Source organism: Sciurus carolinensis, chromosome 2 (assembly GCF_902686445.1).
Source record: "Sciurus carolinensis chromosome 2, mSciCar1.2, whole genome shotgun sequence".
NCBI classification, from domain to species: Eukaryota; Metazoa; Chordata; class Mammalia; order Rodentia; family Sciuridae; genus Sciurus; species Sciurus carolinensis.
Genome location: NC_062214.1, coordinates 89,100,597 through 89,126,211, shown reverse-complemented (window position 1 = coordinate 89,126,211; position 25,615 = coordinate 89,100,597). Strand labels below are relative to the sequence as shown.

Genomic DNA, 25,615 nt, shown 5'->3' with positions numbered 1-25,615 from the left:
TGCAAGGACAGGTTTTAGTTACAGTTCTTAACATCATTTCATCTCTGAGCTCACATTCTCCAGTTAACCAAAGGGGCTGGATTAAATAAATTTCTGGGGTTCATCTCAGCTCAAAATCAGTAATTCTTTGAGTGAACTCTGTCTTAAAGTACTAAAGCCAAATTATTATACATTCTAATTCAAATTTAAATTTAATAGGTAAGAGAAGAGATTGATTTTTGTAAAACATTTTTGGTCTTATTACACTAACTTGATTAAAACGCTCTTTATTTTTATGTTAGCTCCATAAATAAGATGAAAAATTTCAGACCATTTGCGAAATGACTGTCAGTTTTAACAGTGTGCAACAGTGTAATGTGCTAAGGCAGGAGGAACACTCAGATGGGCTGCTTTATCAACTGTAAATTAAAAACAGCATGTTTTATGGTATTTGCTTTTAACAGAAGTTCTGCTGACTTAATAGTATACTTTAAAATATATTCATGTCTGTGAGAGAACTTTTTAAAACATTTTTTAAAACAATCTCTTTAATAGGAATCTATAAGAAGGTAGACTAATCCACAGAGGTAGTTATCCACTAGAACTGGTGATTAAATCCAAGTGTATAGGCTTATGTGTACATACATATTGATATAAATGGTATTTTTTGACCATTTATGTAATCTGATTATTAATAATTAAGCATTATTTGAATTTGATTCTTTTAACATTTAGGCATAGGATTGATAGTGTTTTGTTTTGATTTCTTTCTGGTACTAGGAATTGAAAGGGCATTTTACCATTGAGCCACATTCTCACCCCTTTTAATTTTTTATTTTGAGATAGGGTCTTGCTAAATTGCCCAGGCTAACCTTGAATTTGTGATCCTTCTGAGAAACTGGGATTACTGATGTATATCACCATACCCAGCTAGAGTACACATGTGAATATAAAAGGTCATGTAGATTGGTTATTTACTAGTCCCTTACGAATATCAGCCATCTTAGTGAAAATTAATATCGAAATAGGATTCCTTTCCTATGTTTGTATCAGTGGACTTTAACCTTGCCTCATACTACAGAATCTTACCCCATCCTACTGAATTAAATGCACTGCTTTTAGCACCCATTTCCCTACTGACAAACTCACTTCTCAGTATACCATTTTCTTTGATAACTCAGAGAAGTGGTCCCTCATCTTTTTTTGGTGGTGCTGGAATTGAACCCTAGAGCCTACTGCATGTGGGCCTACCATGGTTAGATCCCTACCTTGTCATATCTTTAAAAGATTGTTGACCATTGTGTTGGCCTCTTTGCTAAAGACTTTTATCATATGGGTCCAAGAATATTATAAAAGAAATTGTATGCCTGGAATTAGAACAGTCTGGGAAGCCCCAAGAAGCAACACTGTTTCTTGATCTGAAATCATTTAGGGTTCTCAGTTAAATAGTTTTGATTTACGTTAAAGTATGAATGCCTAAAAACCAGTGCTTTGTAAGATTCCAGGTTCCCATGTTTTCTCTTACATAATTCTGTGTGGGGCAGGGTGCGGGGGCATCAGAAAATAATTGTTTGGGAGGCAGAAGCTAGAACGAGGGGCTCTGACAGCTGAAGTTAAAGAACACAGCTTCCACCTTCCATAGGTTTGGGTTGGACCACTACTCAAGTCTTTCTAGCTCTGCAAGTCTGGGAAGAAAATAATTGGTAGCCATCAGAGCCTTCTGGTAGTCATCACATTGTTAAAATCCACAAGGTCAGGGAATATGTTCTGCTCATATTTACATTTCTAATATCTATCCTGCACCCCCAACTCCATGTCAGAACAATTAGGGAGGCTATCCAAGAGTGAGGGGGTCTAGTCCTAGGGTTCTTTTTGGTGTTGCTTAGGGAACTATAATTGAGAATTTTCATTCAGTTTTAAAAGTTTTTATTAAAAATCATACAGAATTATAATTATATTTACAATTCTATAAATATGTTTACAATAAAAATATTATACAAAAGCATAAATAATAGTTTAACAAACACCTACATATCCATTAATCCATCCCTTCTTAGATTTTCTGTCTTCTGTTGCCACACTGATTAAACAGGCTTCTTCTGTCTTCCCTCCCCCTGTTCAGATGAATGACTAACAGAACATATCTTTTTTCTTTGTACTAGGGATTGAACCCAGGGGTGCTTAACCACCACTAGTCCATATCCCCAGCCCTTTTTTATTTTTTATTTTGAGACAGGGTATCATTTATAGTATTGGTAATATTCTGAGACTCAAAGGGCATAATCTTAGGCTATTTTTTTTTAAAGATAATTTTAGTTGTAGATGCATACACTACCTTTATTTTATTTATTTATTTATGTGGTGCTGAGGATTGAACCCAGTGCCTCACACATGCTAGGCAAGCACTCTACCACTGAGCCACACCCCAGCCCCATCTTAGGCTATTCTTAGTAAATACCTTTTTTAAGCTTATAACCTCTTAATTACATTTTGTCTTTCACTGAGATGTCAACTTCCAACCCTTGATGATTATCTTAGTAATCTTTTCTGAATGGCTCCTATCTCTAGGTAGAAAAAAAATGTATATATTTCATTAAATATCATACTAAACTGAAATAATTCTTGTATATCATAAGCCTTGTGAACTCACAGGTTGTTGGAAGATTTTGGTTTAACTTAAATATGAGGACTATATAAATATTTTGAAAGTATAAAGGAGAAATTTAAACTTTTCGAATCATTCAGTAAGCTATTTTTTAGCATATGTATTTTATTATAAAATTATTCTTGCTAATTCTTTACCAGTTAGGTCAGAAAGTTATTTTTTTAAAAGGTCCTAAAACAGATGCACTCCTAGTAACTGTACTGGATGTTCACTTCTACCAATAGAAACTGGTTTATTGAATTTATGTAAATTAGGTAGCCCATAACCCTGCCCTTATTCTAGTCCATAGAAGTTCCACTGTGCCTCTGGTGCTGAGCACAAAATGTGATTGTTGTCTTTGAGGACAAATATTTGGGAAAGCAGAAAAACTCTCTAGTACTAATATGTATAAGATTTTAAAGTATCTTGACATAAGCATTTATTGTGTCCATTCATTACTTTAAATGTAGAGACTCCCTTGTTAAACAACCTGTTTATTTTCAAGCATCTATTGAAATAATTTTCACTCTTCCACGTACATAAAGTGACCACACAAAATGTAGGTTAGTTCCTGCCCTTAAACCTGGGCATAGATTATAGACATTTTCAGTTTGCAACACCACAGTAGGCATTCTTGTTAAATTAGTGTGAGAAATTCATTTTATTTTGTACAAGGTACAATCCCTCTGTACAGTGAACAAATATATTACAAATCTGTGGTTTAAAAAAGTATTGCCATTTCATAGTATCTTTTATGCTATTGTACAATAAATTGTTTCCTTTATTCATTTGAATTGTATGCATATTTTATTTTATTGAGAATTCAGTTTCTGCAAAATAATTGAACAGATCTTTCCAAATCACCAATATAATGCACAGTGCACATGCTTAGGCTGACCATGAACCTATTTGTGACAGTGCTAGAAGTTGTTTGAACATTTTCTCTGTAAGATTGGAATGTCTTTTACCAGTGACTCGTAGATATGTGAAGAGTGCTGTTGTTACCATACATTAATCACATCCTCTGCCTTTTCCTTCTCTGTATTGCCTGACTTGAGCTGTATTACTTTACTTTAAAAAGTCATAGAATGCTAGAACTGAGGAGCTGGGAGAGCTCCCTTTCCACTCCCTGCTTCTTCACTTTTTAGGCATGGGGGATAAAAGAACCCAAATAGGCAAGTAACTTGACAAGAGTAACACTGAAATCTCAACTTAGTGCTCTAGCCATTCACCTCCTGCTGGATATCTTTGCCCAGAGGGCATTTGGCAGAAGAGAGGTGAAACTTGAAACTTGAGTGATGCTGCTTATTTGCAGTTTGTCAGGTAGCAGTTATTGCACATGCAGGATAAGGGAAGAAGATAAAACCTGGGATTGAGATGAAGTTTCTCCTAGCTGACTTTGCCATGCTTCTTCATCCTGGCTTCACAATGATAATAGAGCACATCGTGACCCTAAAATACTGAGGTAAGTTTCACCTGTATTTCTACATATGTATGAGAAATATTTACTTGGGTCTACAAAGTAATTTTCTAGTATTTATATTTGAATAAGGCTTTTTTGGAAAGCAAATTTTTTATTGCTGATTACTCGCTCCCATGCACACATGCAGCATTCATGTAAGTATTATATATTTTCCTCTAACACTAAAATTTGCTTATGCCTTGAGGAGTGGGGGGAGGGGGATTTACTCATTTATTTTCTTGCTTTTGCTGATTATTGCCCTAACTAATGGGTTCCTTGGCAGACTTCCAATTTTTATCAAGGGTTTTAGAACTCCCACACATCCTGTAGCCATATTCCAGCTTTGCAGTCATTTTGATCCTCTTCTTTATACCTTTTTTAGAAGTATTTTTTACTGGTTGTACTGTTACCAGAGAATGAAGTGGAATAGGGATGGCCATTAGCTTCCACAGTTTGCCTTTTCTGTTTTGAATTCTTGTAAAGAGGTCCTCTGTAGGACTTAGAAGCTGGCTCCATTGGAATTGTCTGAGCCTTGTTTTACCTGCATTCATTAGTAATAGAAGGTGTAGACACATCTGACCACTGAGATCTGGATCATTAACTCATTGGAATACATATTTGGCCATCTCAGTAGTTTGTGATTTTACGGTAGAAGCACTGCATATCCTCACGTTGTTTACTATAAAGTTTTTACATCATGCTAAAACTGGTTATAGTCCATTTTTTGATCATTTATCTCATTTAGTTCCATCAAAAAGCATAACGTACATTAAACAACATAAACTTGCTGTATCCACATTTGTCTAATTTCCTTTACACTTTTAGATTGCATACTGCAAGCTCAAGATTTATGAATTGCTTGAAATCAAGCACTTTTGTGAATCAAGGGATGCCAACTAAATAAAATGGGAAAGCCAAATAGCCACTTTTAGGGATACTTAATTCTTGTCAGTCTGTGACTACTTACTTAAAGTGTAATCTCACAAAGTATAATCTCAGTGCTCTATTTCACATGGAATGACTTGGGTGTTGTGTGAACTAAGGCAATATGACAAGGCCGGGACTTGCATTGTTTCAGAACTTTTAATTGGCAAAATTTGGTAAAGCTGGCCTAGAGATCATTGTAGACTGAAAGAGACCACTGCACTTTGGGAACTAATTCTTTTTCTTTTTCATTTCTTTTCATTTGTATTTATTAAAGTCTTATTTTTAAAAATGGGAGTTGTGAGCATCAGACTACGTACTATTGTAATCTTGAGTGTTGTGATTTGATGGACCAGACATATATATACAAGTACTGTAGGAATGGTATTTGAACAGTTCATGTCTATGTACTAATTATCTTAGGTAGAAAAACAGATGTTGATGGTAACAGCAACCAAAAATACAATACATTTCAGGTGCTTTACAGTAATCCTCTCCCCTCTGCAGTCCCCTTTTCCTCATAGGAAGGTTTACAAAACCTATTCTACATGCTTTATAAGCATCGTGTTTCAGAATATTATATATATTAGCTGTATTTAGTTGATGTTGATGAGGAGTGGTATCTTAAATGTTTTTAAAATCTCATAATCCAGGGCATTGGGGGCTGGGGTAAGTGGGTGACAGGATTTGCCTTTGTGAACAGACTTCCTTGAACAATTACCCCAGTCCCACTCGGAAGCTCTTCTTTAGTTCCACGTGAACTAATATGCAGCTGGAGTCAATCTGTACCATTATTTCAAGTCAAGGGATTGTCTTCTTTCAGAGAGTCAGAATATTCAGCAGAGAACACTGCAAGAGAGAAGCTTATCCCTCTTTAAGACTGCTTGTCCTGGGAGGGCCCATTGGCAGGGCTCTGTCTTACGGGGAGGAGGTCATAATGACCAGGAATATGGCTGTTCCTAGGTAGGTCGTATGGATTCTGGATATAGCTGGAGTTATGACCACGGCCTTCTTGGACCACACTGACTGTGGGCTCTAAGGAATATAGTGAGAAATGAGTTCAGAGAACAGATTAGCTTTGGTTGTCTTGTTGAGAAGGAAGAGAATACTATTTAACTTGGCAGGGAGAGGAGCCTAGGGGTTTATAAATCTATGACAAATATCTGAGGGTAAGGACCGAGGCTTGCTGAAGAGATGGTAAGCCTATGTGAATGTGCTGTCAAGATCCCACTCGCTGGTCAACGCTAAGAGACTTAGAATATCCTAGAGGTAGGGGTCTTATCAATGAACTCAGGAGCATAGTTTAAACCAAGAGAAGATAGAAGAGGGTGACTTAGAAACTTGCAGATGTCCATTCTGATTGTTTTCTTTTTTAAACTGGGATTTGTATCAACAATCAGTTGAAGTGTGCATACCCATTCCCAATCCCCACTATTTCTGCTTCTTATTGATTCTGGTGTTTTTTAAAGCAGAGTTATATCAGAATTTGATTTCCTGTGTTAGAGGAGAGGGCAGTCCTGGGTTGACTTTGGATTCCTTAAAAAGCAACCAAAGGAATGGCGTGTTGTCAAGGCAGGGTGAGTAGAGAGGGTTTGTTTTTACTTGATTCTGCACTACAGCCCTGATTTCACTAAGTTACTTATTTGAGACACCTACCAACTTCATATATATTTTTATTAGATGTCGACAAGGTTGGCACATCTGTGTACAGAGACCCCCTGTGCACAGGTGACTTCATTTCTACATAGCTGCTTTCTGGAAGCTTGCAGGTGAGGATGGGTGGGTCCTTAATTGTGGCATAAGGGTTTTCACTGCTATTCAAGGAACAGGTACTAGAACTGCACACGGATTCTTTCATGTAATCTGCAAAGCAAGAGAGATTTCTTAGGATGAACAAGGATATAAGTCTTTATATAAAAACCAGAAACAGACTACAGCTGAGTTTATCCACTATCAGGACCTGAGACTAGAAAAACCTATGGTAATTGAAGATTTATTTACTTATTAAATGTCTTGAGGTATGCTTTCCTGGGTAGGCAGAGTTCTTTCTCAAAGAAACTTACATTTTTGGAGGTTAGGAAAGTATTTGGTTAGGTTAGGAAAGTATTTGTTTTTAGTAGATATTAATTCAAGATACCTGTAATATGTTTTTACATATAGTTTTTAGAAGTAATATTTTGCATTTTATGGAATGAATACCCAGAAGTCACACAACTAGAAAACGGCAGTGTTAAGACTTGAATCCATGCCTTAGCACTCTTGGCCTGTGTGTTTTCTGTAATATCATTCTTCTGAATTCTTTTTGATAACTATGAAACTTCAGTTCAGAAGAAGCATACAAATGTGTTTTAGCACAAGTGTCAGCAATTTAGCAACCTTTAGGTGGCAAACTAGCTCCTGCCTTCCAGGAGCTCCTGATTATAGAGCTGGGCAGATAAGTATAAGAAGTACCTCTCAAAAAAGACTTTGGGAAGTTTCTGTTTTCTAGCAAGCTTGCACTGTATCTTCCAGGGTTACTTTCCCCAGTTCTCATGAATGCTGAAACCTATTTCAGCAGTTTCCTTCTCTGAGACTGGAATTAGTGCTGACTCTCCTGCTGCCTCTCAGTTGCATCATCCCAAGACTTCAGGGTACTTGCAGACTGGCTTTCAGTTATGACACAAGGGAATTGTAGCTCCACTGGAGGAAGTCTCTAAGGTCCTTTAATGACTTGGAGTCACAGAGGGAAAAGGGGATTTCCTCCTTCAACTGCTTCTCTTTTGGGAAGATTACTATCTACTGCAGATAATCACAAGTGAGGCAGGACTTGCCTGGAAAAAACAGTAGACTATGTAATTTGACAGCTCTGACCCTCATATGCAAGGCTTTGGCGGATGAGGAGTCTAGAAACAAATACTGAGTCACAGGTCCTTAATGCTAAAGAGTGATGTAAGAGAACTTTCAGGGCTGAGTTTCTGTGAAAGATAGTAGACAGTGAAATTCTTGGATAATCTTTCACTAGAATCCCACAATTTGCATTTTAGGCTGCTGTTTATCTGTGCTTTCTGTCTCTAGCTTGAGATTATTGAAAATGTTGAAAGTGATGGTCTGGGGTTGTAGCTCAGTGGAAGAGCACTTGCCTAGCATGTGTGAGGCACTGGGTTCCATCCTCAGCACCACATATAAATAAATGAATAAATAAAATAAAGGTATTGTGTCTATCTACAACTAAAAAGATATTAAAAAATATTTAAAAAATTTTAAAAGTGAAAGTGATGTAACTTGAGGGATAGCTAGATGTGCCTTGGACCAGTGAGAACAGAGCACTCCCATGTGGCAGAAGAAGGTGGGATGTGTACTATCATGAGTAGTCTTTTCTTTCATGACAGGTAATTGGTTGGGATGGGATTTTTTCCTGTTAATTTAGACATCTGGTCTGCTATTATTTGTTTTAGCAGGTAACATTTCCTCAATCTTGTGCAGAAGTACATTTCATGCAATAGTTCCTGCAAGTGTTCACATTGCTCTATGATACAGGTACTACACTCCACAGGTAGAGTGATAATTATTTACTTCTTCCTCTGCTCAACTGCCCAAGATGACATTGAGACTTACAGCAAGGAATTGACTTCCCCAGGCTCACACTGTTTCAGTAGCAGACAAGTTGTAGAGCCAGACTCGGAGCACTTTCCAGCAACTAGGGAGGGATGTTTTGGCCTGGTCTTAGACCTCTTTATAGTATATGACCCCAGAGAGAAGGAGAAAACATTCTTGCAATACAATGAGCAGTCTCAAGGCAAGGATTAAAGGAAGACTGGAATAGGCCCAATAGGCCCAAGTGCTGGTGGGAGGATCACTTGGAGAGAGATGATTGTGGGTCCTAGATCAAGACCTGCCCAATCTCACATATCTATCCTCATCTCTAATTGTAAGATATCTGCAGCTGCTTTACCTTACCCTGGACAAGGAATACCTTTAAACTGTGTTGCTAAACCCTGCTGAGAGAAAAAGACTAAGCTGTAAGCTTGATGCCTCCTGTGGGTATCCCATGACCAAGTTATGGTAGTGGGGGACCCTTAAAACTCTAGTTCAGTGCCTAAAAGAGACCAGCCAGCCAGTGGTTACTCCTCATTTTCATTAGAAAGTCAGGACTGCTTTCAAGATTTGGGGAATATATTGATTGCTTTGGAGCAGGATATGTACTTAAATGGATAAAAGAGAAATTGGGGTTGGTGGGAAGGGATTAGGCTCAGATAGAGGTATCTTCCATACGAGGGCCAGAGGCAAAGACAAGGGATGTAGAAATGTATGGGGGTGGTGGGGAGAGTGTGTGTTGGGTATTATTCCATCTCTGCTGAGAATCAGAGGATGAGAAAGGGCAAGGCAAGCTAGAAAACTCCACCTCACAAAGCCACTATCAAGCTGAGTCACCCACCTGCTTGCAAGAAGGGAGGGCAGGGTAAGGGGAAGAATAACCAGTTGCTTAGATACTTCCTCATCCTTTTATACCCCTACCCCCACCCAGTCCCTGCCCTTCAGGTTATTTTGCAAAGAAAGGGGAAGCTTCAGCAAGGCCGCCCAAGCTCTGAGAAGTCACTCTGCTGAGGCCTGTAATTAGCATCAGGATTGAAGGCTTAGTCTTACTAAGTGACCTGGCATTTGCTCTCATTAACCCATATCGTTCCCCCCCCAAATCACATGTGGCCATGTACTGTCACAGACAGAAGGGACTTTTGAACTAAACGTCTTTTTATGAGGAAGCACAAATTCAGAGAGAGGAAATGACTTTCCAAAGTCACCTCAGGAGTGGAGAAGAGGAGAGAGAAAGGTGTTTAGCAGTAAAAGTGTTTTCAACCTCCAGGATGAAAGTGGGTATATTTTTTCAGTAAGTAACAGGAAAAAGAGTGGGCACAGATTGAATTAAGACTGGGAATGTCAGAGCTGGAAAGGGCCTTAGAGATGGTGCTAATCCACTCCTTTCTTTTGAAAGAGGAAGAACCCAAGATCCAAAAAAACAGTGTTATGACCTAGTCGGTACCAAACAAGGAGAACAACTCAAATCTGTTTTTTCTAGGCAAGGACTTTTTCCCATTGAGTTCAGAGAATACATAGGTTCTTAGCAGTTCTGATTTGGCTTTGCCATATAGTTTTAGAAAGTGATTTAATTAGTGGTCCAAACTAGTTGTTAATTTGGGGTTTAACGAATTAGGTTTTGTTTCATGTCTTTTGTAAGTATTTCTATAAAGTTTTGAACCATGACATTTCATTTTCCTCTCTGTGAGTTCTCTTGTTCCAATGTATTGGTCCCCAACACCTGCTGGTACATTTGCCTACACAGTTCTTTTGTCTCTAATTTAAAGGATTATTATAGCCAGAGTAGTGAAACAAAATCTGGCTGCCCGCCTGCTAGGGCCTTTCGTGCCTTCAGAGGCTCAGATATATGATTCCATAAAACAGGAATGAAATGGTGCCAAAGCAGAGACACTGCTTTCTGTTGCTTTTACATTTATGATTTTAAGTCTAAAAGTAACTACCTTAACCACAATGCACAGGATGACAAAGTGTACAGGGAAGTTGTGTTCTCATTTATTAGGCGTCTGGGCCTGTCTGAGCTTATTTACATTTGAGTCATGCATTTTCTCAGAGCTGAAAAGGCCCTTAGAGATCTTTCTGCCCAATCCCCATGCCTGTTTGAGAAAACAACTAAAGTCACAGTGATGGAATGGACAGCTCTCTGTCCTTTCTGTTTTTCAACCTCACCCTGACATGGTACTTTCTTCCATTTGGATGGCTTTTAAGTCAGAACTTTCAGAAAAATTGCTTGAGTCATTCTCCCAAGGATGAACTGTCAGTTAGCTGACTTGAAGCCTGGGTGACACCTCCTGTCCTCAACAATTCTCTTTGACTTTGAATATCCTAACAACTGATGATAGTCACTCACCCTTATTGTTCTCTTCCTCAGAACATGCAATTTATTACCACCCTGCCCCTTGCTCACCATACTTTTAGGAACCATCTCCCCAGGGCTGTAGCTCTCACTTGGTTAGGAGGTGGTTGTGTCTTGGGGCTAAGTCTGAAAGGTCAGAAAGGTAACTTGGGAAATTGGGTCAGTCTAGATCAGGGGTTTCTAAATGGTAGTTGGATAATAATCTGCATAAGGATACCCTGAGGTATCAAAAATGCTGAGTCCAGGGCCCCCTCGTCTACTGCCTCGGAGATGGTATGTGAGTATCTGCAATATTAAACTTTACAGATGATCCTGGTGCACAGCTAGATTTTGGATATCCATTGGGACCTTTACTGTCAGTCATTAGCTCTTTCAGTTTAGCTGAGACTCTTTTAAACAGACCTCAGAGACAGAAGCACATCCCTATTACATTAGTACAGTGATTATAATATGTAAAAATACTTTCCATTGGTGGTTTTATTGGATACTCATGATAGCCTTGTTAGATAATAGGACAAGCATCAGACAAAAGGATAGGTATAATTATCCCAACCTTGCAGATGAGGAAACAGCTCTGGGGAGCTCATAGTTAATAAGCAACAGAGTTCCAAAGCCGCGCCCCCCCCGCCCCCCCCATTTTACACATTCTGACATTTAAACCTAGGATCTAGTCCGGGGGCAGGACTTGACTTTTCATTTTTGGCTTTACCTGTAGACTTCCTAGAGGGATGATCTGACTTGCATTTCCCATGTGTTAGGGTACTCTTGGGAGCAGAGATCTCTTGAGGTAAAGTGCATACAATATTAACATCAGGTATCATTTTCATCCCTTATGCCCCAGAAAGGCAGCAGGTGCAGGGTGGCGTTCTTTGCCAGCACGACAGGAGGCCTCTGGGGCAGGTAGATTGACTTTATTTCAGATTTTATAATCAATTTAACTGGTACTAATTGGTGGGATAATGACATTCTACATTTCCGAAGACATTTAGTTGGCGTCTATATAAAACCCACAAGCATTTGCTAAGCAGGTGCAACTGAAATTGAAAGATGAATTCATTATTATTATGATTTCTCCTCTTGGGCAGAGCTACCCAGCAGCCCCAGGTCCTGTGGTCTTTTAATGTTTTAAGGGAGTGGGGTGAGATATGCAGTTTCTCTGAGGCAGAATTCCTGGTCATTTCAGATCTGTACTTTCTCTTGCTAAGCCCTTTGTAATAGGACGTCAGGATTGGATACTCTACCTTTGAAGCCTTTGTCCATAATGTATGTGTTCTGACGTCTATCCATTCCACAAGCACCTGTGTAAAAATAGTATAAGGGAAGAAAATATGGGGGTGAAGTTTATTTAGACTGCTTATATTCTTACCTTTTCCCCCCCTTTCTCCCCTAACCAGAAAACAAATAGTTATTGGTAGTAAATTACTCTGGGCTTAATAATCTACCCTGAAACCACTTGCATATATAGGCATTCTTAAAAAGCTCAAGGTGTTGAGGTGTGCCATAGCGCCCCCTGGCACACTCAGTCTTCCCTTTAACCTTCACCTTAGGAGAGTGCCTTTCAGGAGGTAATAAAAGGCAGTTCCGATGCCACCTGCAGTCACTGTAGGTGAAGTTCCAGGCTCCAAAGATACAGGATAAAAGCGAAGCAGAACCAGCTTTTAGCTTGAGGGAAGGATGTAAGATAATCCAAATTTCCTTTCTGTTGGATTTTGGAATGTGTTGGAGACAGTGTTTCTCACCTCTCTCAGCTCTGGTTTTGCCTGTCCTCTCTTGAATCCAAGAGAGATGGGAGCCAGAGAGAGGTAGACAAGTGGCTGAGGTCCTTGATTAGTCATCTTTATAGGAAGTACAGTAATCTAGAACCAGCTCTTTCAGGTACCCATTTTCTGGTGGTGGACCACTTGTACATAATTGAGACTTCTTTTTGAAAAGTATTGCTGGTGTTTTTCAGCTCCAAGAATTCCTTCTCCCTTTTGCTATCAGTTGTTTTTCCCTAGGTTCCCACAATACATGGTTCTGAGCCCCAGTCAGAGGCGGACATAAAGCTTTAGAGACTATATTTGGGTTCTTTGTCACTGCTGATCCCAGAAAAGAAATGGTCTAGCATTTTTAAGTTGAGACAGTGTTAACTGTGGCTCAGAGTTAAAACCACCTGTCCCCAGCTTTTGAGGACATATAAGGCATGCAGCAGGTGCTTACTAAAATACAGTGTGACTCCACTTAACTCTTCCCGTTTCTGACACTGAAGACTAACCCACTGCTGTTTAGATCCCTTCTCTACAGAGCCGTTCCCAAGTTGAATTTGCAGGATTTCAAGCCTCTCTGCCCGTTGTGCACACATTCCTTAGTGATACAGCAGAACCAGGCCCAAGTTTTTCTCAAGTCGGCTATTCTTCTGAAAGGCCTACAGGTACCTGTACCCTTAAGAAACAAGACTGCAACAGTCACGATATAAGTCTCTGGTATCAGGTTAGCAATTCGTACCGACAAAAGCTTTCTTTGCTGTGACTTAAGGAGGGTGACTAGGCTGTTAATTTTTTTCCTTTTTATAGAACAGAGCCCCAAAGAGTAGCAGAGACTTGCTTAAGGCCATACCAGCAAGTGAAAAGTTGAATTGCAACTTGAGCCCAGATATCCCCAAGTGTTCTCTCCCATTGGCCACCAACCAGTCTGCCTGAATCTAAACTACCAAATGACAACATGTAGTGCTGTGGTTACACTCTGACACGAGCCCAGAAGATGTTCCCACGTGGAAAGAGATACAAGGTGGTGGTGGTGTGTGTACTGGCAGAGAGGTGTAGTTGGTACAGTTATTGAATGTCCTAGCTACTGTCAAGGAGACCCATAGTCAAAAACATAACCTTCTGGGTGTGGGTATAGGGTTCTTGTAGCCTATGCCTGGTCAATAGGTAGATGAATTCAGAACCTTCACTCTTCTGGTGCTACCAGCCCCAGGGACCTGCAGAAGTGGTAGAGTTGTGATGTCCCTTGAGCTCCTAAAGTCAGCTGGAACCTGAGCTTGGGCCCAGAGTTGCCCAGTGTCTTATGGCCCTGCCCCAGCGTGCCCTAGAAATTACTCTGTGAAGACACTCACATTGACCAGAGAAGATATATTCTGGTCATTCATTTTACTCATTCCTTTGATGCCTGCTTCTATAACTCCTACCCATGTTCCTATTTTAGGACTTGCCACATCTCCTTTTTGCATCTCTCCCAAGCTACCAAGTTTGAGCTTAACACGTGAATACAGAGGGCGCTGGTTGACAGATTCTTCCTCAGTTTCCCCAGATCTCTGCTCAGCAACCCTACCCAGCGATCTGGGAAAGCTTGGATTGTGCTGTTCTTGGGTCTGGGGTCTCTGTAGGGGACTTTTGGCTTTTTGGTCTGAGAACCAACTCTGTTACCTACACTAATACGGACTAGAGAATTCCAAAGGTACCACCATTCCCAAGCCATTTTCCATTTCCCAAGGGTTGCATTTTATGGGCTACAGGGAGTGCAGTTATAGTGAGTCCCCTCCACCTAAAGCAACCCAGGTTTGTCCACATCTACTGGCCATGATGAGAACAGATTCAGACGGATTACCTCCTTAGGGTTGGGCATTGGGTTAGTAGGCAAATAACGTTGTGAAAGAGGGGCAGGTTCTACAACAAGACTTCTGGGGATGTAGGAGTGGCTCAGATAGGGATGGGGAGTAGGGCAGAGGCTGGGTCTGGTCTGAGAGGGTGGAGGGTAGGCTGGGGCATCTGACCTGGTGAGTGTGGCTCAGCGGGGCGGCTGAGGTGTCTAAGTTCAATGTAGAAGTCCTCGGGCGGGTACCTGGCCTCCAGGGCACTGATCTGGAAATGGGAGTCTAGTGAGAGGAATGACAGGGAGGAGCCATTATTTCTGGGGCCTGGTATGGTAGGAAAAGGGGGTGGGAGATAGCTGAGAGGGCAAGGGTCAGGGTGGAACAGCCTAGAAGGAATCAAGGCCTCTATGTGTAAAGTCCAAAGGGGCCAGGGCTGGTGGAGCAAGGGACATCTGCTAGAGCCAAGGCCATCTGCCTTGTTTCCCCCACACCTCCCACTTCCACCCCATACCAGCGCAGGGGAAGGAAGCCCTTGAAAGGGGCACTTTGGTAGGACCTGGGTCAGACAAAGGTTCTTTTCCCAGATGGTGAGCACTTCTTTTGCTTCCATCTAGAATTCCCATATTCCAGCCCTAGCTGTCTCCCTTGTGGTCCCTGAGTCGTAGCCACCCACTCCTTATAATCTGTTATAGAAATGAAAGGGGTCCTGGGCTTCATTTGCTTCTAAGAATCAAAATAGGGGCTTGGGTTTCTTCTTGCTCCCCTCTTCCCTGGGGCAAACCATGCTCAGGACTCACAACCCTCTCCCTTAGAGCTGGGATAGGGCCCCTTTCAATATGGGAGAAGAATAAGGTGGGTTACAATGAGGGGGACCAGACTGAAACCACTACTGACCTAACACGTTCACATAGCTGTAGGGGGTCCAGCTTGTTGTGTCTCTGTCAAGGGACTTGTTACTGAGCTGTTTGGAGAGTAGGAGAGCCAGTTAATAGCTAGTTCCCCCAGGTGCCCTCCCCAGCCATCTCTTGGTTCAGCCTCAGCGCACCCTCCTGTGATGACTCTGGACATTGAGGGGAGGGAAGCACTAGATGGCCCATGAGAACGAAAATAGGGGCTTGGGTCACCATATTGTGATTGAGGCCAATGGAAGCACAACATACCCCATCCACACTGTCAGGTTGAAGTTATAGGGTTCCCAGGCCCCTTGTGGCAAGGTGGGGGGCAGGAGCAGGGCCTCCCAATGGCCAAGAAGACCTGAAGCAAGCTGCCCCTTTCAGTGGTGGGGTTCAGCTGCAGGAGAGGGGCTCTGGAAGTGCCTCAGCTATAACATGAGGCCACTGCCAGCACAGAGTAGGTGTCAAAGCTGCCCACAGTGCCTGCCACCTGACCTGGGCCAAGTGAGTCTCCCTTTCATGTGACCAAGGGAAAGTCTCAGGGCAGGAAGTCTTGAGGCTTAGGTACAGTCCTTCTCTCTGCACCTCACAGCTGTCCTTCATATGAGGCAAGGATGTTATCCTCATTTCACACATGGGGACTTGAGTTCTGGCTTTGAGCTTTGCTCGTGGACACACAAGGAGTCAGTGGCAGAGCTGAGTCTAGAACTCTGATCTCAGCTCCCAGTCCAGTGACCTTTCCATGTTGCCGTAGCTTGCTGCCTCTGCTGCAGATACCCTGTCTGCCAGATTGAAGGATCTTTGGTCATGTAGAAGCTCTCTAGGGTGAGGCGAGATGAGCCAGAGGGTCACCAAGTAGGGTACTCTGCAGTAACTTTGGCCCCCTACTGAAAGGTGCTTCTCTGTAAATTGAAACCAAGAATAACATGGCTACAGGAGCCATTGTCTCTCATTCCTGGTGTCCTCTGCCTCTAGCTTGCTGCAGTCTTGGTAATGTAACTGTAGTTAATCAAGGTCTACTACTGGGAAACTGAAAATTGTCTTCTCTAGCTCCCAGGTCTTCAAACAAGTCTAAAGCTAAAGCTGGGAACAGGGGTCTGAGCAAAAGGGACATACAGAAAGTGGTCAAACTGGTAGATTGGACTGTGTATGGGGTTGATGGCCAGACTTTACCAGTGGGCCTCTAGGCACCCCACACACAGCTCTCCTGTTTATAGGAAAACAGACTGAGAGTGGTTAGAGGATGTTGCCTTGACTGTGGTTGCTTGAGGCTGTACAGTCTTTATTACCATTGCTGTTGGGTTTGGGCTCCAGTACTCTCAGTCTGTGGACTGGTGGTCATTCTCCACAGGGCAGACAAGGAGGTGGGATTCCTCGAGCTCCAGGTCAGTGGCCTGGAATATGAAAGCTATGCTCCTGCCCCAGGATGGTTGTTACAGGAAGACAGGAGTCCTAGGATTGCTCACTTCTCCAAATGGCCCTGCTGGTTGTGTGTGTGTGTGTGTGTGTGTGTGTGTGTGTGTGTGTGTGTGTGTACATGCATGTGTGGGCACATGCATAGGTCAGTGTCAGGAGGTATGTAGCATGAACCCATCACACCTTGTCCTTGGGGCCATTTTGTCCTCATTTCTCTCTCCCAGTGCCTGGTCACATACTAGCACATTAAGGGGGCACACTACATATTATCTATAAACAGATGTGCTGGGACAGCCCTGCCCAAAGGCCTGTGACTAAGAACATCTTGATGTGCCATTGGCCAGGGTTTTGCTGGGAGCTGTCAGAAAAGGCCCAGTCCAGGAGAGTGCATATCTGCCCAACTCCCTGTTATGTGAACACTGCCTTTGGCTGATGTTTGATTTACACATCTCTTATGTTGGTTCAGATTGCAACAAATGGGTGTGTACTGATGAGATGGTATGTCCAAATTCCAAAGACATTGAGTGGTTACCTGAGTAATGGTATATTGTGCTGGTTGCACACATGGTATTGCTAACCCTCTGTAGTGGTATGTGGTAGGTATTATAGTGTTTTGATTGTGTATTGATTTTGACAAAAATGGCTATATGGAATATACATGGTTATGAGTGACAAGAAAGCTACATATGATGATTACACGACTTGACACCAATTGGTTACACACAGGGTACAGGGTGTTACATGGAGTGATGCTGGAGTTGGTTACATGTGATGCCTGCTAGTTACAGGGCACTTGGCTCCACATGCATGGTCTCATTACATGATTCAGTGTTTACATGTACCACGAATACCAAGGCTGCTCTTAATGAGTTGGTTCCATGTGGACCCTCCACATGGGCAGAGGTGAAGACTAAATGAGAGAACAGTGGATGGGGGCTGAGGAGTTAGGGGCCCGGTACCTTGGTGGGGCTGTTCCTGTCCAGAGTGCTGGCCTGGCTGGTGGCAGGCCCCCCGCACGCCAGTGCGTGGTAGCTGGAATTGGAAAAGCACTGGGCATGGCTGCTACTTTGAGACAAATCTGGGAAGAGAACAAGGTGCCATATTCCATCACATACCTTCCCCTGGCATTACATCCCAAAAGTAATGCTTGGGCTGGGCAGCCTTGAGAGTGCCCAGCAAAGTGAGAGATTCTCCCTCCCCCAGCTTCCTGGTATCCACTACCCTGTGAAAATCTGGAGAGCCTAGTTTGCCACCTCCCTCATGTCAGCCCTTCTGCAGCTTGCAGGATGCAAGTCAGGCTCACCAGTGTGTAGACGGTAGCACTATCAGCTGGAGCCTGTTGTGGAATGTTGGCCCTGATGGTCTCACATGTCCCTGAGTTGCTATTTAGGACTGGGCTGACCTTTTCCTTCCTTCCCCTAGGGTCAAACTCCATAAAGAGAAGCCCATTCCTCTTGTCCCCAGCTCTTTTCTCTGGAGGATTCCATGACCTTTCCACAGGGCTGGGGAATTCCAGGGGAATGGTATGGGAAAACCCAGCCAGTCTTGCTCATTATGGTCAGAGAAGAAAACCCCCAAATCTCTGTGGGCTTGGGCATTCATCAGATGATGTTGACGTTGGCTGAAGCACGCAGGCTAGGAGCTCTTTGAAGGCAGGGGCTGCACCTGGGCCACCTGTCTATTCTGAAGCCCCTAGCTTGAAGCTGGCATATAGCAGGTGACAGCAGGAATAGCTGAAGTTCTGGGTTCTGTAAGTACAAGGTGCAGGAGGCTGTAGGTCAGCCATAAGCCGTTGAGGCAGCTGCAGTGAGCCATCATCCTGTGCTCACCCAGTCAGGCCCAACCTCTCCTGAGGGTTATAAGCATTTTCAGAGCATTTTAGCTTCTAAAGTTTAGCTAAATATGAAGCATAAAGCCTTATCTCCAAGGCAGCTGTCCAGGGTGACCCAGGATCCCCACACATACGCCCGACTTGGACTCCGAGGGAGAATGCCCATTGGAGTTGTTACCACATCAGTGAACAGACTGGGCTCTGATGTGCCTGTCAGAGGGACATTGTCCAAACCCTCAGATGTCTCCCAAGTCAGGTGTCACCCTCTTCCACTGGACTAATAGGGCCCTCCTGTCTCAGGGAAGGTTGGCCTGAGGCTATCACCAGGAAAGCTGAAATGGACAGGGCCTGGGCACGAGAGCCCAAGGCCTGGCATGCAGGGTGCAGGTATGAGGCTGGGAAGACATTCTTCTGGAGAGCTTAGGAAAGCTACTGCTTAGTATAGGTCACCCCAAGGGCTGAAGCTTAGGATGAAGCTATGGGGAAATGGGAAGAGGCTACCAAGCATAGCTGCTCAAAGTTGGGGGTCCAGGAAATTAAACCATTTAGAACACCATGAACCTTTGCAGGTGGGTTTCTGCTTCCCACTCCTATCTGGGGGTAACCACACCCAGACCCAAACACCAGCCATGCAGGCACAACCATCTTCAATAAACCCAGGTGTCTGCAAGGATGTTGTGCGGTGCTTCCTGGTGGATGGGGAAGAGGGAATACCCAGGCATAGCCCTTACCTGAGAGGGAGTAGTCAGTGCTGGTCATCCTCATGGCGGGCGTATAGGAGACACGGGGAGCCAGGTCCCGGCCCTTCTCTTTCTGTCGCCGCCTGTGCCAGGCAAACAAGCCCAGCAGTACCACGATGAGGAACAACAGGAGGACAATGCCTGTGACAGCACCCACTGAGTGCCGCTCTGCACCCAGAGCTGGGCTGATCTTGGTGTAGGGATTCAGCTCTTCCATCATGAGGGCAGCTGTGGGCAGAGGAAGGGCCTGAGCTGGTCCTGCATGCTCTTCAGATCTCCCAGACTCCTTTAGCCCTCTAGTGGTAGGAGACCTGGTGCTGGTGTGGGCCCTTTTTAATCCCTTTGTGACCCCACCCTCAGTTCCTCAGTTTCTTCAACCTCCTAAAACGTGACAGAGTCCAGGGTCATGACAAGGAGCAAATGTAACTGTGTGTGGTTGTGAAACAAAATAATGTTTATTGAGTATTTTATTCTGTTCCAAAAATGAGTTAGAGTTACCCATTTAACCTTTGTGGCAGCCCTATGAAAAAGGGAGTATTTCATCCCTTTCCACTGATGAAAAAGTGAGTCACCAGAAGGTTAGTCAGTTTGCCCAACATCAAACAACCAGTAATTGGCAGTCAGGAAAAACTGGACTCAGCTCCTTTCCCTGCTCACCAGCTTTGTGACTTTGTGACATAGCCCACAGTTGGCTCGCTTGTAACAAGGGACAATAATCTCACCTTCCCCAAGGGGTTGTGAGCACCCAGCAATGAAAACCGGGAGCACTGCGCCTATGTGCCTGGGATTACTGCTCACAAGATGCCTCTCAGATATGTGTGTGGTTTGCCCCACTCCGTGCTGATGGCTCAGTCTGGGGGGTGCCATCCTGCCTCCCAGCAGCATCTAGACCCCTCCTTGGCTGTGGCTGCTTACTGAACAGAGCTGGCTGACCTTACCAGGGAGGAATGTGTGCTGCATTATTCTTCTCAATGATATATCCTCAGATGGCAGTGGAAACATGGCTTCTGGCCCCTTTTCTGTAATGCAGGTAATTGAGAGCCTGTTCTCCTCCCCCATCTACTAAACCAACAATCATATAATCCCTTATAGGTTTGCAGCACTTTATAAAAGGTTTTATGTACATTAAGCCACCATGTGTGGAGTGCTCACATGTGCTAGGTGTTTGCTGAGTCCTTTGCTTAGTGTCTCAACTTGATCCTGTCAGCTGCACCATGAGGTGTCATCTGACTATAGACCCGGAGCCAAGGTGGCGCCCCTTGGCCTCCAGAGGAATATTGTGTCATGGGGCAAGACAAGTCTCTTCCCACTTTGCATGTGGCATACAGGCTCAGCAAAAACAAATGACCTACCTAAGGACACCTGGCAGGTAATGGCAAAACTAGAACTTTGTAGATATTCTGACTTGGTCTGGCGGCCTCTCCATAACACTGGCTTGTGGTTACCCTTGTTTGGTTCATAAGAAACTTGCCAAAGATGAGCAGAGAGAAACCGAGTCTACCTACTGATGTCTGCCTCCACTCTCCTCCCAAATGTGAGTAAAGGGAAGTATCCTTTAAAAACACCAGCTAGTCCAGCTGGAACTCCATGGAGACTCCATATAGTCCCTGCTCATACACCCTTTCACCTGTGCATTACCTTGGTCACATCTGATTCCTTTGAATCCAGGGCTGCAATAGCAGGTGCCAGTGACGTGGTCACAGGTGGCATTGTTCATACACTCACAGAGCTGCTGACACCCGTAGCCAAAGGTTCCTGGGGCACATCCTGCATGGCGTGAAGAATGTGGGTAGACAGTGAGATGCAGCCACTCCCCACCCCTCCCATTCCACAGGGGGCACCTAGAGCAACAGGCTAGTTCTATCTCATGCAGAGTGAAGCCTGTTTAACTGTGGCTCCCATTGTGTTTTGTTTAGATATTGGGGGTGGACAGAGCACTTTTAGTCCTGAGTGGGGGGATACGGGGCAGGACCCACTCACTCTACTTCTTCATGCAACACATTTAAGGGGCCCTGTCCATGTGCCAGGCCCTGAGCTGGGTGCCATAAGGGCTTCAAAGAAAAACCAAGAAGATCCTGCCTTTCTCTAGTCCCTTATTGCCCTTCAGGCTCCCAATGCCCTCCCCCTGGAAATGGAGGAAGAAACTCTTCAAGCATAGTGTAGGTATGACCTTTGGCCTTTTTTCTTAGGAGTTACCCCAAAAGCCTTAGCAGGGAGAGCAGAACCCTGAATGAGTGGACCTTGGAGGAGGATGCTTCCCCTGTAGGAGGCTGGGACCTGGCACTGACACCCAGGATCAGGGTGGGGTGGCTTACTCTGCTCACAGTGTTGCCCAGTGAAGCCTGTACGGCAGGTGCACTTGCCACTAATGTGGTCACAGCTGGCGCCATTCTGACACTGGCAAACACGTCCACAATCTTTCCCAAAAAATGCTGCTGGGCAACCTGGAGAAACAAGACCTCTGGTCACAGGAGTTTCTGCAGAGTCAGGACAACTGCAGAGGTGCAGCTGGGACCAGACCTGAAGCCTCCTCTTTCATGGAGCACAGGGTAGACTAGTGAGACCCTAGACCAGCACCATCTCCACATGCTCCACTCTCAAGGGACAGAAGTGGGACTGGGTAGTCCTTCCTTCAAAGGGGCCTTGGAATCAGAGGCCAGGCTCAGATCTCCTTGTTGTAGCCATAGGCTGCTCCACTCCATTGTCTAAGGAGGGTTTGGTCTTTGTGACTGCTGGGGTACGATAGCCCTGACCTTCCAGGACTTTGGGCCTGTGAACCCCAGTCCATTTAGGCCCTGGGGCCAGCTTCTTCCCTCCCTCTGTTCAGTCCTGGACTATGCTCACGGTGGCCAGTAGGCCGCAGCATGGGATTGGGAGTTGCTGGGAGGCTGGGAGGCCAGGAGGCGGGGCTTACGCTGTGTGCAGAAGAGTCCGGTCCAGCCCGGAGTGCAGTGGCAGGCCCCGTCCTCAGCGCTGCAGCTCGCCCCGTTGTGGCAGCTGCATGTGTGGAAGCAGGCAGAGCCCCAGAACCCAGGTGGGCAAGCTGGGGGGTGGGTGGGATGCAGAGGGTGAGGGCAAGGCAGAGAGGGGCAGATGGAAAGGGAGAGGAAGGGGAGCACATGTCAGAGCCAAGAGGCCAGGGTGGAGCCGGGTGACATTTCTTGGCTTTGGGTGTGATGCACTGTTCCCAGATTGCCTCAACTCACTTCTTAGCCTAGTCACCCAGGATTTTCACTGAACCCACATTCTCTGCCCACTCTCCTGGTCCTCAGTGCTTGACTCAGCATGGCTCCGAGGGCTCCTGGGCATCCCCTTTCTAGGGGCTGACTGATTTGAAGCACGTGAGTAAACACTGGGGCTTACAGTGTGTATACTATGTATACTACCTTCCTGGTGAGGGTGGGGACTTGCCCAGGGCAGGGCCTGTCTCTCCTTTTTTGGCTGGTGAGCTCAGGAAGGAGCCTGAGCGGTCTGAAGAGAATGGAATTCCCTCAGGTCACACCATCTAACTGGGACCACTTATGGCTACTGGCTTGATCTCATCCATCAGAGGAGGAGCTCCAAAGGGCAGGGGCTGGGTCTCTGTCCTTAGATTGGGGGTCCCCTGGAGAGGGGATGTTACCTTTGAGTCAGACTAGGTGCACCTTACATGAACAGCCTCTATAGTGCCCTGTCCAGGCTTGTGGTACCCAGAACACCATATTGGCCCCACAGAAGCATGCCAGTCCTTGTCCTCTCTTCCCCAACCAAACGCAGGGGCTGCCCCTCACACAGGTGCTAATGGAGTATTAACTCTCAAAATTAATAGCATTAGTGGTATTGTCAACAATATCAATATCTTTAATACCAGCAATTAAAATATTACTTGTCCATCCTAGTAATTTCTCATGTTAGCTATAGAGCTAAGTGGGACTCAGGTGCATGTTCCTATCTACAGAAGGAGATTTTGTCCCTGAAGGTGGAGGTGCTAGAGCAGAGAGGTTCTTGGCAATAAAGGAAGTTTCAGGGACTGACCCTAGAGGGGGAAATTCCTGGGACGGGGCCACAGCTTACCTTGTGAGCAGTCCTTGCCAATCCATCCAGGAAAACACTGGCAGGAGCCATCGATGGGGCTGCAGGTCCCATTGTTGGCACAGGAGCAGAGCTGGGCACAGTCCTGCCCAAAGTGCCCTCCAGCACATACTGTGGGCACAGGGCAGCCTGACACCTGTCCTCTCCCACACTCCTAAGACCACCACCCACAGCTGCATCCCCAGAGATTCCTGGGCCACAGCCATGACCATCCCAGGTCATGGATCTGGATGGGAATTACCCGCCCTCGGCACCCCCATCACCCTTCTCTATTTGTACATAAGCGGGTTTCCTCTCATGGGTTTCCATCTTCAGAAGGCTCTGTTATCCCTTTTGATAGGGACAGGCTGAGGCCACAGAGGTAGAATCACTTGACTTAGGTCTCACAGTCAGGAAGTGGTGAGGCTGAGCTTTAGCTCTCTGGACTCGGTCTGGTGCTCCCTGAGCTGCTCCCCAGCCTGAAGCCTGCAGCTTTGCATCACCAATCCCCTAGCCTCGGGGACAGAGGATGCTTATAGCTGGAAGGAGAGGGACAAATGCAGTGTGGCAGGTCTGTCTGTAGTTTGCCTGCTGGAGGACTGGCCCTACTGTCTGTCCCTGTGCACCTGTCCTCTAACCTGTTCCTCAAGCTTCGGCCTAGTGTCCTCCTCAGGAAAGCTCTCTGGGCCCAAAGGCCCTGTTTGCCTCTGCACTCCATGGCATTACTGTTTTGTCACCTATAGGGTTTTGGTCACAGCCTCTTCCTCAGGAGTCACTCCTTCATCTTGGAGGAAGGACTGGTTTCTTTAATCAGACTGTAAGCTCGTTAGGACGAGGTCGGTCTGAGTATTAATTGGGTACCTACTAATCTCTGGTTTCCTGCAGTCCACCCCTGCCCCCACTTCCTCCCAAGCACTGCTCTCCTCATGGCACTCCTATGCTCTGCTCACACAGCTTCAATGGCGCCCCATTACCCCAGAAAGAAAACTCAGCACTAACCTACCTCACCTGGGTTGTCCTGGACTACCCTCATCTCTCCCACATCGCACTTTCTAAATGCACCTAGGCCTTTCCTCTGGATCCTTGCTTAAGCTGTTGCTTTTCAAGGTTCCCTGACCCTGTGTCCAGATGTGGACATCCTACCTTGCCTTGGAAGATTCATCTTAAATGTACCTCCTCCATGATTCCTGTGTTACTAGTAGACTGCTAGTTGTTGCTCAATACTAAGTCTCTTCCTTTGAACTAGAATCTTGAGTTTTGGCTGCACTGTGGCCACCTGGAATGAAGACTTAATTCCTTGGACTCCTGAACAGCTAGGTATGGCCATGGGACTATAGTCTGGCCAGTGGTAAGCTCTGAAGAATAAAGAGTCTGGACTCTTGACATCTCGCTCTGTAATCTGCCCTGACATTCCCCAATGGCCTACCTGTAGATCTTTTCATTTTTAAAAAATACCTGAAGGAAATAATGCTTATTATATTCAAGCCACTTATTCTGGATTTTTATAATACTTACATCTGAACTCAATCCTAACAGATTCACCCCTCTTCTCTGTTCTGGGTGGCTATGACCTTGTTTGAGTCTCCAGGTAGTTTCTTTCCTAGTCTTCTATGAGACTTGTGAGCCTGTTTCAGGTCAGGCCTGGGCCCCACCCACATCTGTGTCCCCTCTAAAGCCTGGAAAGACAGCAGGTGATCACGGCACAATGACTGAATGTATGGAAATAAACTGGGTGCACTTTCTCACTACTTGCTTCCCAAGTCCTGCTGGGAAAGGCTGAGTTCATTAGGCTTTGAGGGCAGGGAACATGGCTCTCATGTTTTGCTGTACCTGAGTGTCCAGCACACTCTTAGGAAATGTTCCAAAATGCCCAAAATTGTTCTTGGGAGCAGTGACCTTCCAGAGGACCCTACTGTGATTGACACTGTCCCTTTAAGCTCTTCTCAGTTTAACATCCTCCTTCCAAAATCCAGTTCCAGCAGCCCAACTGAAGGAGGCTTGCTTTCACCCTTACCACGGGAGGGCAGCTCCTGAATCCTGAGGTCCTTAGGTGACTGAGACATACGGGGGATCAAAGACTTGAAGACAAGTGGCTTCCTGGGACAGGTCTCTCAAACCTTGGCCTGGCACCCTCTCCTTTCCACCACACTGCCTCCTGTTGCCAGCCCTTCCCCAGTCA

General features: G+C 44.9%; 1 protein-coding gene across 10 annotated transcripts in view; it reads right to left on the bottom strand.

Annotated features, from left to right (window-relative positions):
* Positions 1–1,969: 1,969 nt before the first annotated feature.
* Positions 1,970–25,615, bottom strand: part of Megf11 (multiple EGF like domains 11) — a 325,247-nt gene continuing 301,601 nt past the window's right edge. For 5 of the 10 annotated variants that reach the window (XM_047538427.1, XM_047538431.1, XM_047538428.1 and 2 more), the window contains 11 exons: positions 23,440–23,568; positions 22,301–22,429; positions 21,702–21,830; positions 21,025–21,153; positions 19,378–19,614; positions 17,775–17,893; positions 15,401–15,467; positions 14,687–14,788; positions 12,177–12,233; positions 6,666–6,872; positions 1,970–6,044 (listed from right to left, as the gene is read on the bottom strand). In XM_047538427.1, the coding sequence (XP_047394383.1) occupies positions 5,884–6,044; positions 6,666–6,872; positions 12,177–12,233; positions 14,687–14,788; positions 15,401–15,467; positions 17,775–17,893; positions 19,378–19,614; positions 21,025–21,153; positions 21,702–21,830; positions 22,301–22,429; positions 23,440–23,568 (1,466 nt within the window). In that variant the 3' untranslated portion in view covers positions 1,970–5,883. Of the gene's footprint in view, positions 6,045–6,665; positions 6,873–12,176; positions 12,234–14,686; positions 14,789–15,400; positions 15,468–17,774; positions 17,894–19,377; positions 19,615–21,024; positions 21,154–21,701; positions 21,831–22,300; positions 22,430–23,439; positions 23,569–25,615 lie in introns of those variants that run through there. The other 5 variants (XM_047538432.1, XM_047538433.1, XM_047538434.1 and 2 more) reach the window with 4 other exon arrangements.